General features: G+C 44.0%; 1 protein-coding gene across 1 annotated transcript in view; it reads left to right on the top strand.

The window, feature by feature from the left end:
• The first annotated feature begins 4,369 nt into the window (after window positions 1–4,369).
• The window catches only part of Aoah (acyloxyacyl hydrolase), a 196,278-nt gene continuing 187,627 nt past the window's right edge, over window positions 4,370–13,020 (top strand). Inside the window, exon 1 of the mRNA XM_087896443.1 lies at window positions 4,370–4,805. Within this exon, the coding sequence (XP_087752569.1) occupies window positions 4,574–4,805 (232 nt within the window). The 5' untranslated portion in view covers window positions 4,370–4,573. The remainder of the gene's footprint in view (window positions 4,806–13,020) is intronic.

The following is a 13,020-nucleotide window of genomic DNA, read 5'->3' on the forward strand; positions in this document are numbered from 1 at the left end:
CTGAAGGTAAAAGCTAGTCTTAGGATAGTAGGATGACCTTTGGATCTCCTTCATCTAAAGGGAATTGAATAAACTCCATTCTTAGTGAAACTGTATTTGTTTTATTTAGTTATGAGCATTCACACTAGCCTTTATAGCTTGAAAAGCCAGGAGAAGATGGTTTAAACCCACCTAGCCTTGCTCTGTTACATATGAGAATCTCAAGTCCTCCTCTGATAACCTGTGAGTCTGTGAAGCCTGTGTCTGCACGCCTTGCCCACCTCTATACTTGCTTCTGCCAGTCTCTCTTAGCCTTGTCTCGCTCTGTTCCAAATAGGAAACTCAGGTACTCATGGATGTCCTTCCACAAAGCCTGGGCACTTCGTCCTCTCTTTAACATGTGCACAGGAACATCACGAATCCATCAGATTCCTGTTAGCACGGGCCTTTTGCCACTCAACCTCCCAGGACCACCCCATGTCTGTCTAGCCAATAGTACCCCAGTGTATTCTCCTCCATCCTTGCTCTCATCTCCTCTACCTCAGCTCCTTCCCTTAAATTGATGCCCAGAAAACTTCTACATAGGTGTCTTCTCTGCACCTCAACTTTTGAGGTACATCTCTCACTGAAGCTGAACCTCCGTGTCCCCCGCTTTTAGCTAGGTAAGCCTGTCATCAAGCTCCCAGGGTTAGCTGGTTACCTTCATCTGTGTCCCACTGCTAGGGATCAAGGAATGTATAATTATACCCAGTTTTCATGTACGTGCTGAGGATTTGAACTCAGGTCCTCTTGCTTTCATAAACACTTTTACCCACTGAACCGTGCCTCCAGTTCCCTTGGATGTATATATTTCTAAAAGTTGATCAAAAGTATCACAAAACCTCCATTATTAGTAGAAGCATCTCCTTTTCTAAAACTCTAGAATCTCAAAGTGAATGAGCATGTGAGCAATGAGTTGGAGGGTGGGGCGGGAGTATCAGGAGCACAAATCCCACGGGCTGGTTTACAGAGGCTGCAGTCTGCTGCTCATTCACAAGTAAGGTATTAAAAGTAAAGTAAAATATTACATTCAGCATATCACTGGACATCGACAATGTTGATTCATTGTCAGCTCTACATTTTATAAATGATGAATTGATACATAGCAATTGCACATTTTTATGGAGTACCATGCGACATTTCAGTATGTGTATACAGCGTGTGGTGACCACACCTAGAAGCTGGCATGTATATCATTTCCGATCTTTGTCAATCTTTGTTGGTAGCTTTATATTTATCTAGCATTAAAATTTCGGCTTTTTAAAAATACAGTCTCTTAATCCTCATAATCTTGCTATAATGTAAGCATAAGTGGCATTTAATAGTTAAACAAAGGGCTGGAAAGACGACCCTGAGATTAAGAGCATTTGCTGCCCCAGCAGAGGACCAAGTTTGGTTCCCAGCACACACATCTGCTGGATAATGGCTCTCTGAAATTCCAGGGGATTCAACACCCTTTTCTGGCCTACATGTGGTATACACACATACACTCAGGCACACACTCTTATGCATAAAATATGATTAACTAAATCTCTATAGTTAAATAGATTGATGTTTTCAGGGTGCATCATTACTAAATGGTGAAGCCATGATAATGATGTGAGTTTCTCTATCCGACCTCTGGAGATCTTTTAGAAAGGCCACGTGTTTCATTGTCAGAAATAATTAACCCGTTCCTGAGCAGAGCATACGTGGTATATTGAATGGGGCTCTGACTAGGGCAAGAGCTCTCTACAGGGGGCCTGGGTCTAGCCAGTCATCATGGACAAGCCTGGAGCCAGACCAAGGAGAGCATGGTATGAACCTGGGCACAGAGAGAGAAAACGGAGATGAAGAGCGTCTTATAGCAACCCAGCTTCTATGCCAACTTTTCTTATTTACATCTTTTTCTACTTCTGTTTTTTCCTAGTGAAGAACTTGCTGGGAATGAGAGGTGGAGGCCAATGCAGGTCAGAAGTAATCAGAAAGGGATTCATAACCAACAAGCCTGAACCACGGGTGCAGATTTCAGGATCACAAATCCCCAGCTTGCCGCTGCAAAGAGAAAGGGCGATGTTTGCATCTGCACTCTAGGAGCAGAGAAACCAAGTACTGCCAGGAAGAAATCTCATTCTCAAGAACAGATTTGGATAAAATCAAAATTGGAGCATCGGATAGCAGGGCTCCTCGAGGACATCACATGGGGCCACCAGCTCTTATAAACTGCAGATGGCTTCTCGCCCGGCTAATTAGAGATATAGGTCATTTGTATTCAGTACCTGATGGACAAAGTGAGCCCTGATGGGAAACGATGCTGCCAGTCTGAGACCTCACACTACTGTGCTGGGGACCACTGTGGTTTTGTTAGTGGTGGTGTGTGCATGGATGTGCCACTTCCAGAGTCAGCTGGCAGCATCGCCTGCCCTTTACAGGGTTCCTTTGGCACTGCCCAGTAAGAAGTCAGCTGTCAAGTGTGAAAGGCACTGCCATTTATTGACTACCTGCTTTTTAGTGGGTACTACCCTCCCATATGCCTCTGAAGAAAAACACCCTAGCTCCTTTTCTAGCAGAGGCATGTCACCAGTGAGAGGGCCAAGGACTTGCTCACTGCTGTAGAATTAAGTCAAGCTCACTTACTGGGTCAACCCAAAGCCTGAGTGTACCCGATGTTTTCAAAGCTCTCAGCCCCTGGGCTGGTTGTGGGTGGAGTGGACTGGATCACATATAGATGATGAAGCACATGCCACTTGCACAGATCATGACCCCGAGGTTTTTCATGCTTGCTTGCAGCTGTGCAGTGAGACCACCTCGAGACTATTCCAGATGCTTTTCTGAGACATTTCTTCAGTCTCTGGGTCAGACAGAATTGATCGTGTACTCTTGACGTTTGACTGGCCCAGTCCCCCTCCCCCCCAAAAAAATTCAATAAATTTTGCCCTTCAAATTTCCCCAAACGTTACACAATGCCCTGCAACTACCATGCAGCCTTACAATTCTCTCTAAGCTGGGCCTGGTCCACAGATGCGGTTGCATCATCACCGGGGTAATAGCCAGAGTTTTAATTTACTATGCTCTTACTTCTTGCCTGGCATGGTGTCTTGGATTCAACATCACCTGATTCCGTGTTATAACCTTGTAAGGCAATACCACCATTAACCCTGGTAGCTGAAGAAGCTGGAGGAAGAAGGTTGCCTCACTTGCCTAATCCACTCCTCATGTAAAGGTCGACGTGACAGTCAAGCGTGAGCCTTTATTTTTTAGTCACCCCACCGTTCTATCTAAAGCTTCTCTTGACCACAAGGTCAGGGACCAAACACAGCAGCACCTTGGCCAAGTGACAGACCTGCACAAGGTCAAGTCAGCATTCAGCAGGCAGCTCTATTTGTCCTAAGCAGAGGCCTTGAGGCTGAGAAGGGGACGAGTTTGTGTGTCCAGGCAGAGTGTGTGACGAGTGGGGGAGTGAGAATAGGTATAATCAAATGTTATTAGATAAACAGTGCTAACTGATTTAACTAATTCCCATGATTCTAAGTCTGTCATAAGTTTTTTTCTCAGACCCAAAGCAGGAAGGGACAGTCTATATGACCTTCCACTCTTGTCTGAACTTGGGTAATTTAACATCTGAGCTTGTCTGAGTGTTGCATATAATTTTGAGGTAACCTATTTAAGGAAACAAATACCAAGGCATTCAGATTAGGTATCTTTTATTTTAAAGCCCCCCTCCCCTTTTCAGATTGCTTTTCCCAGAATAATGGTGCCAAATTCTCAACGTCAAAGCAGAAAAAAATCAGTATCTCAAAAGTGAACCAGTCCCCCATAGGTGGGAAACAAACACATCTTGAAACTCTGAGGGAAAATGATGCCGCCTGCCCAGGCAAGTAAATAAAACCTCACACCTTTTTCTTATTATATTTAAGATCTAGGCCTGCTGACAGCCCATTGTTTTCTGCATACCAAATGGAAGGCTTTAAGAAAGCTGGGTCCGGGAAGCAATAGTCTCTTTTTGTCAGAGGAGAGTCACCACTCAACCAGAAAGTTCTCTGAGAAAGCAAGGAGTCCACCCTCAAACATGCCATCAGTTAAAGGAAAGTGAAATAAGTTTAAATATAATTCTGCATTGCATATTGTAGCCATAATTATTCTATGCTACAACTGTAGCTTCACTATGTGGGTGCTGCCAATCAGGTTGCTAAAGGACTATGTGCTGGTGGTGAGATATTTTCTTCATTGGTTTTAGTTTTCATTTGGCTTTGTTTTGCAAGAATGAAAGGGGAAGGGCCTCTCTCTTCCAACTGAACAGAGTACTTCGGGCAAACCTCAAGGTCCATGTGGTTTATGGTCACTGACTTCAGCCGGAGGCCGGAAGGGCTGTTGTTGTCACTGTGCAACTTGGGTATTTCTCTTTCCTGAAGTCTTTGCTCAGAGGGACTGCCCACCAAGGACTTCTTCAGCTCTTGCCAGACTGGGACATCTGAGTCTCTCTCAGAGGTCTCAAAATATCCAGCTGTGTGTGTGTGTGTATGTGTGTGCACATACACACACACGTGTTACATCACACTTGCTGCAAAGTGTGTTTATGGTAGTGTGCATTTTGGGAGTGGTAACTCTAGAGAGGTTGAGGAGGGTTGAGAAGAAGAGTGATCCTGTGGACAAGACAACGACTCCAGGTAGACATCTCAGGATGACGTCTTCTTGGAAAGTTCCCAAGGCCATCCCTCTGTTTCTTCTCCTGCTCTCTCAATCATTGGCCTCTGTACCCTATGAGAACCAGCCAGGTGCCAGCTACTCTGACAGTCACAACTGTGTAGGTATGTACATTTTAATTTTTTTCTATGTGTTCATAACCATGAAGTCTGATACTTTGCTTGCATGATAATCCCTCACCCTCAAAGTTAGATGTGGTGGCATGTACTTATATGTATTCCTAGCACTCAACTGAAAGAGGCAGGAGGCTCACTGGATGGAGGCTAGCCTGGGCTACACATTTAGACACTGTCTCAAAAGTAAACAAGCAAAAGTTTTTTTTTTCTGTTATTGGACAGGTTTTCTTTTGGATTGGCTTTTCTAATAGTCTTAAATTCTCAGTTCTTTTCATGGCTCTGACCTCAGACATCTGAATTAGATTTCCATCCCCTTCCTCCTTCTCTTGCTATCTATCACTGGTTCTTACCAAGCCCTCTCCCTACCCCTGTGTCCTTCTTAGTGGACAGGGCTAATGATATGTACTTTACAGGGGAACTGTCATGCATACATGTATGTGACAACTGTGTACAAGGAGGACTCAGCCCCCTCAGCTTCCTTCATTCTTTCGGAAATCTAGCTATAGTGGCCCAGGAGAAACTCTGAACACTGGCTGAGATATAACCTAGTGACTTCTCCTTCATAGGAACATTTTATTTTCAATTTTTCTTTCTATTTGCTTTATGTCTTCTGAGTATAGTAAGGAATAAGGTGAGAACTTCGGTACTGGCTAGTTTTATGTCACCTTGTTACAAACTGAAACCATCTGAGAGGAGGGAACCTCAATTAAAAAAAAATGCTGCTATAAGATTGGAAAGCCTGTAGGGCATTTTATTAATTGGGGATTGATGGGGGAGGACCCAACCTACTATGGGTAATTCCTTTCCTGGACTGGTGGTCCTGGGTTCCATAATAAAGCAAGCTGAGCAAGGAATGAGGAGCAAGCCAGTAAGCAGCACTCCTCCATGTCCACGGCCTCTGCATCAGCTCCTGACTCCAGGTTCCTGATGGGTTCTTACCAAGATTTCACTCGGGGATGGGCTGTTAACCTGGAAGTATAAGCTGAAATAAACCGTTTCCTCTCCAGGTTGCTTTTGGTCACTGTGTTTCATCACAGCAATAGAAAGCCTAACTATGACACCTTCCCAATCCATAGTACACGTGGAGCTTGTAACAGTAGAGGGGACCGAGAGGGCAGGGGCGATGGAGCCATATAGATTCAATTAGAAACAATTATTCAGCAAACAGACCTCAGTATGAAATCCTAAACAAAAAGAATCCTAGGGATAAGTGTGATAGCCAAGTACTACATACAGGCGACCCGGGCACAAATCCTGACACAGGAATTCTGTGAAAAGGCAATATCAAAAGGTCTGACTTAGTCATGTTTTGCCAAAGCCATGATCGTATTATGCACTTTAGGGAACTCATCTCTAGATCCAAATAGTCCTTTAAAAATAAAACTCAAAAAACAAGGTTCATTGGTTCCTTTGGAACCAGGTCCAGGGCGGGGGGCGGGGAGCAGGGGGTCATCTCCATGCAGTCTTTGCCTTCCTGAAATCACAAAGTGCTGCCAATTCCTTTTCCTCCCAGCAAATTCGCAAGCCTGTCAAACAGAATAACTGGGGAAAAGCTCCTGAGAGTCAGTTCCATTTTCAGGGTAGCTACAAATTGACTTTCTGGATTTGGTTCGGCAATCTACCCTGAGATTCTCAGGTCATCACATCAGTAGAATGGACATAAGGTTTCTGTTTCTTTCCCTGTGTGGTACCCAGGAAGTCTATGGGGAGTTGGAAGCTGTGTTAAGAGAATTCCAGGAATTTCCTCTGCATCTCTACTGTTGCAGAGCAATTGAAAATAATAATAATTTGCTGCAGCATGATTTTTTGGGTAAGGAATTTGGGCAGAGTCTGGATGGTAATTTCCTGTGCCATGTAGGGGTAATGGAGTTGATGGGAGATATGAAAATGGTGGATGGATGGGTCTGAAACCAAGATAGCTTCATTCACGCATTTAGTGCCCTGAGGGTGAAGGATAGTTAGAAGTGTGGTTCATCTGGGAACATCCCTCAGAGCATCGACTCTCAGGGGTCCCAGGAGGGGATGACTGCAATCCCAGAGAGAGGATTCCAAATGATGAGAGCTTGAAGCTTTTCCATTCTTCCTGATTCCATTCTGGAAACTCCTGTCATTCAATTATCTGGTGTAACTCAGAACTTCTGGCAAAGTCCTCTGGGTGACTTACTCACCTATTGTCATGATAACAAAGAACGTAGGTGTAAGGTATTTGTTTATGTGATTAGTATTTACTGAGGCCTATATACTCAGTCAAGTGTGAAAGTGGTCCATTTTGGCTGGTGTCTTGCTGCTTGAAGCTACTTCCTTGAAGGAAATCGACACAGACAATTTTGTGCAGAAGTTGATTGTAGAATATTCTTGGGGAGAAAAAGTGAGGGAGCACGAGTTCCCACAAAACAGCCCCTAGGTGTGATCTTCTCCCAAAAGAGGGGGTGCTTATTTTCACTGAGGTGTTTTCATATGATGTAGGCAAGAAACTTGGGATCACTGTGATGCCTCAGATCAATAGTCAAAGAAGCAAGGAAGAGACTGCACATTCCCAAAAGTCGATCCCGGGCTCCTTTTGCTTATAGGACAACATCTGAGAAATGTCTTTAGAAGTAGTGAGGCAAACTCACTTCAGCTCATGGTTGGAGGGAGAGCTTCCTGGAGGAGGTGATTATGCTGGTAGCATCCCGCTGGTCTGCACTTGCTGCTGACACCCTAACAACTTTCCCATAAAAACAAATGCATCTCTTTAAACCCTCATGGAGAAAGCGTCCCTTCAAGCTGCTCAACACACTAGTTCCTTACATGGTCCCTGAATGGCTAACAAATGGCAGGCTCTGGGATCTGAACCAAGAATACAAAGGTAAGTAACAAGAATTTTTAAAGCGTCTGTCTTCAGGGAAGTTACTACCCATTGTAGAGAAAAATCTAGAGATTGGTAAAGATTAAAATCCCTGTAACTGAAGATATGCTTGGCACTGAGTGTGACTTAAACACACCCTGCCTGCACACTGCAATGCTGGAGGAAGATCCACAGAGGGTCAGGAGAGCAGGCAGAACAACAGCAGGCAACAAAAGGCCATCTATTTGCAAAGTACCCAGAAGGTGGCAGACATGATGGTGTTTGGGTGCTAGAGAAATGACTCAGCATTTAAGAGCATTGACCACCCTTCCAGAGGACCTGGAATCCATTCCCAGTCCCCACATGGTGGCTTAAAATTGCCTGTGATTTCAGTTCTAAGGGACCAAGCACTCCCACACAGACATACATGCAGGCAAAACACCAATGCACATAAAATCAAAAGAAATAAATTAAAGAAATAATTTCATAATTTCAGAAATTTTCGTATTGAAAGATGACCAGTGCAAGGGGGTAATTTCATATCTCAAAGACTCTGCGGCAGATCCCTCACCTCTCAGGAACCCAGGGCAGTGAAACCGTGTGGAGCAAGCGAGTAAGCAGGTGGATGTCCGCAGTCCAACACAGCAAAGATGACATCTTTATAGTCGTCATCTACAGTCTCAGTACAAAACCCTTCCTGGCCAGGGAAGTGTGTCCTTGCTTGAACTAAAATCAAATAAGTAACAAGCTTCCCAGGGACTCAAACATTCATAGATGCCTCCCCCTCAGTGGAAGTTCTTGTTTCCTGTGTATAATAGTGCTCAGTGGCCGGAGTGCCTCCATTTTTATGAATGTGAGCATTTAAACATCACAGTTGTCCTGACAGAGCTCCTGTTCTGTAGCCATTTTTCTGCAGTTCCCCAACACTTAAAAATTACATGTATTCTGCATATATATTTGTAACATATGTAATTTTAGGTAAATATAAAATAATGACACTATGTCTTTTTCGAGAATCCTTAGTGTTTTTATCCATTCTTTCTCTCACCTCCTCCTGTATTACCCTCCATCCCCTCCATGATAAAAGCCCTCCCGCCATTTCCCCATTTCTGCCTTCATAATATCTCTGTCCTGCTGTTCCCCCACTCTACAGCTCCTCCCTTCTTGGTCTCTTTTTATTTTCTAGTTCCAATGACAGTTCTGTACTTCATATTCACATCTACAGATCTGGAGCTTAAAACCACAAATAAGAAATGCAGTGTTTTTCTTTCTGGGTTTGAGTTACTGCACTCAGCGCTCAGTATAATATGTTCTAGCTCTTCCATTTGCCTCCAATTTTCATAATTTCATTAGCGTTTTCTTTTTCAGTTTTTAATACACACACACACACACACACACACACACACACACACACACACACACACACACACACATATATATATATATTCCCAGATGCAGGTACCATGTCAAATCTATACTAGTTAATATTTTTTCCTATTCTGTGAGTTTTTCTTCACTTTTATATTACCATTTCCCCTCTAGAATAAATTCTTTGTAGTGAGTCCCTTTTTTAAAATTTTGTCTCTTGTGCTGCTGAGGTAATAGAGTAATAACCATACTTCCAAGTTGCCATTGTCAGTGTATCTCTCTAGTTTCTATATGTGTATCCCTTTACCTAATTTCCCAGACACTGAATCCCTAAGCAGCATATGGCAATCAGCCATGTAATGCCCACTTAGATTGCAAGTTAGAGGAATTGAATTGGGCCTAAGACAGGCTCAGGAACAGCATGCATGGTTGGAAGGTGTGGAGCCCTAGATTCAGTTCCCATGGCCCCTAAATGAACAAAGGAATCTAATTGGGTTAAGATGGGCATGAAAAGGAGGAAACTTTCTTAGGATAACCCAAGAATTGAAGTTTAGAATCATAAGTCAGAGAAAACAGTGGATCCTAAAAATCAAGCCAGGTGTCAGGAAATGGTGAATGCCAGTCACCTGGACATCTTCTCGGTGATTGTGTCCTGCAGATGAGCTGGTTTGGTTGCTCTCTGTCCTTTGGTTAAGCACGCCATCTGGTTGCCAATCCCAGTTTCATGCTCTGGAAAGAACCTGGGCTGTCATCACACCACTGAATAAAGAAGCAAGTGAGAGAAAGCCCTAGGCACAGATACAGTTTCCTGAGGAGTGACTTTGATACAACTGAGCAGATTCCCCAAAAGGAGCTGCCACAGAAGGTGTCAGGCTATGGAACAACACCCCCCCCCCCCAACACACACCAAAAGCAAGCAACCTTAGCTTCCAACCAGGAGCCTTGCACTGGGGAAACTGAACACTAGTCCTGAGAACACGGGTCCTGACTTCACTCTGAGTCAGAGCTAGCTGCAGGAATTTCCTGTCATTCACACTTCCCACCTGCCCTCTGGACAAGTGCACACTGAACTGTGCCTCAACCTTCCAGAGGTTATAGAATCAGTAATAAGCCAGGTTCCATTCCCTAAAACATCAGTTTCAGTACAAGATGATTTACAGGCCAAGACTGTCTATATTCTTTTTATTGACACTTAAATTAATTTATTGAATTGTTAGTTCTTTAGTCTCTGTTTCTCTGTAACTGGGCAATAGTTTGTAGACACCTCTTCTGTGGGCAGCAGAAAGTGTTTCAGCTTGCCACCTATGCTCCCTTTGGGTATCATGGGTTCTTTTCTTCCCAAGGCCCGAGGCTCTAGAGTTCACAGGGCCATCTCGCAGGGCTATCTCACAGCAGTCCTGTGCCCGCTCCCCCCACTGCTGTTCTGCCCCTCACCTGCTGTCCAAGGACTCACAGACCCTCAGGGTTTAGCCAGAACACACCTGGTTCCAGGGGTACCACTCTGCATTCATCCCTCACTTTAGTAATCTTGTGTATTCGTCTCTCCATCGTGTTCCGTCTTCACTTTGAAATTATCATGGAATTTAGTCCAGTCTTTATGCAAATGTCAGCTTACTGATCATTTGAGCGGTCCACATCCTGTCTACTTTCTTTTTCTGTAGTATCCGGGGTTCAAAGTCTTGAAAACAAAACCCAGAGAGACACAACAGAGGGAGGAAGTGTCTGTGACTTTGGGGCAAGGTCATGGAGTGAGCAGAGCTTTAGAAAATGGCGGCAGCATCTTATTCTTTAGGGAAAAGTTAATAATACCTTCTTTTCCTTTTTGTGAGTGTTCTGTGGGAAAGAGGAAGGAATGAAAACGTTGCACAGTATTAAATGAAATCCCCTGAAGCTATAATGTGCCAGGCTGGCTCAATAGACCTTCCCAGACAGACAGAACACAGGAATGCCAGTTTACAGGGATCGCACCGCTCTCTCTGAATTGTGAAGTCACTTGTGGTCTGTGTTTTCTGTCCAGCACTTTACTGATTTTTCTAGCTGTGCACATGCGTGCAATAGGAAGAGCAAAGGGTAGAAAGTTGAGACTCTTAGATGGATTAACCTCAGCTCTGCCACTCTACATATGTGGCGTCAGGGCATTGCTTAACCCTCTGTACCTTCCTACCCAACAAGATGAGAATGATATAGGGTAAGGTATTGATCGAGTCAAGCATGTAGATACCATGGTAGAGGTAGTACTCCAAAGGGTTGTGATTATCCAAACTTGAATATCAAGAAAGAAATATACTGAAATTGTGTTCCAAAAGTTGTGAGATTAAACTTATTGCAATGCAGAGTCCAGGGAAACAGGATAATGACATGTAAAAGCACAGCTTGTGGAAATCTGAGAGGGTCTGAAGGAAAGATGCTCTCCAAAGACAGTTCACAGCTGTTTCCCGAAGATGTGAATGACACGCAGATACACAATCCTGAGTTCCTAGGAAATAAAGCAGACAATTGGAGTAACAGCTGCCTGCAGAGGTGAGTGGTGGTTAACCATGTAGTTTTGTACTAAGCAAATCTAGAGTAACAAACTAACTTTGCAAACCTAGAGTCTACCCTGGAGGGATTGTCGCAGTCTATGGAGCTTCCCCATCCCAGTGAAAGGAAGTGAAGAGAGCCACGCTTAAGACAGAGTCTCAGAAAGTCCTTAATGGACTCTCAGTAGCAACGCTTTAAAGAGCAAAGGAACCAAGGTGAAGGGAACACGGAAACCATACGTGGCAGCAGCAAAGAGAACATAGATACTGGCAATCTCCCCATGGCACTGTGCAGAAATAGTGGGGAGAAGATGTTTCAAAAAGACTCCCTGCCCCGGGGCAGGCAGCCTGCAGTTTGAGCCTCAGGCCCCACATGCTGCAAAAAGATTTATCCAATTTTCCCCTGACCTCTGTAGACAGGCTGGGATAGGAAAACGTACTGACACAGCACAGTACTGTGTCCAGTGGATATACAAGAAGAAACTTTAAAAATAGATAATGTGACTTCATGGCGCATGGCTTTCTACAGATGTGCAGTGTAATCAATTGTTCTCTGCTAACAAGCTCAATGTAGCACATGCTCGCTGTCTCACAGTTTCTGCACATCAGACGTCTGGACCTAATGTAATTAGGTTCTTTTCTATGGATTGTAAAGGTTGAAACTGAGGTGTCAGAGGGGTCATGTCTTAGAACCCATTCTATTGCTGTGCAGAGCCACTGTGGCCATAGCAACTTATAAAAGACAGCATTTAATTGGAGACCTGTTTACAGTTTCACGGGGCGAGTCGTGACCATCAGGGCAGGGAACATGACAGCAGGCAGGGAGGCATGGAGCCGGAGCTGGAGCAGTGGCTGACAGCTTGCATTCTGATCTGCAAGCAGAAGGCAGAGAGAAACGGAGCTACTGGGTCTGGTATGGGCTTTTGACACATCAAAGGCCACCTGTGACATACCTCCTCTAATGAAGCTACACTTCCTAATCCTTGTTACTAATCTCTCTCTCTCTCTCTCTCTCTCTCTATATATATATATATAGATAGATAGATAGATAGATAGATAGATAGATATAGATATAGATATTGATATAGATATAGATATAGATCCAGGAGGAGAGGGAGCATTTTCATTTAAACCACTGCAGGACTGAGCTCCCACTTAGGACCCAGCTTTCAGTGGCTTTTGACAGTATTCAGCCCTCCCATTAGCAGAATCAGGGCCCCTTGCTTACTAGCTACCATCTGTCAGTGACTAGAGGCTGCTGCTTGGCATAAGAAGTCAACCACATACTGATTTATTTTCTGTCCAGCACCACCTAGAGAAAACTCGACATTTAAAAGGATTTGTTGATTATTTCAGGCCCACTCCAGAAAATAGAGCTACCCAAAGTAAATTGGTCAGCATCCCAATTCCATACACAAATCCGTTTGTTATCGTGATAAAACAGGGCAAAGTGACATCAAATATACCAACCCTCCCTCAGAGGACTACA

The sequence above is a fragment of the Myodes glareolus genome, chromosome 14 (assembly GCF_982192425.1).
Source record: "Myodes glareolus chromosome 14, mMyoGla1.1, whole genome shotgun sequence".
Lineage (NCBI taxonomy): Eukaryota > Metazoa > Chordata > Mammalia > Rodentia > Cricetidae > Myodes > Myodes glareolus.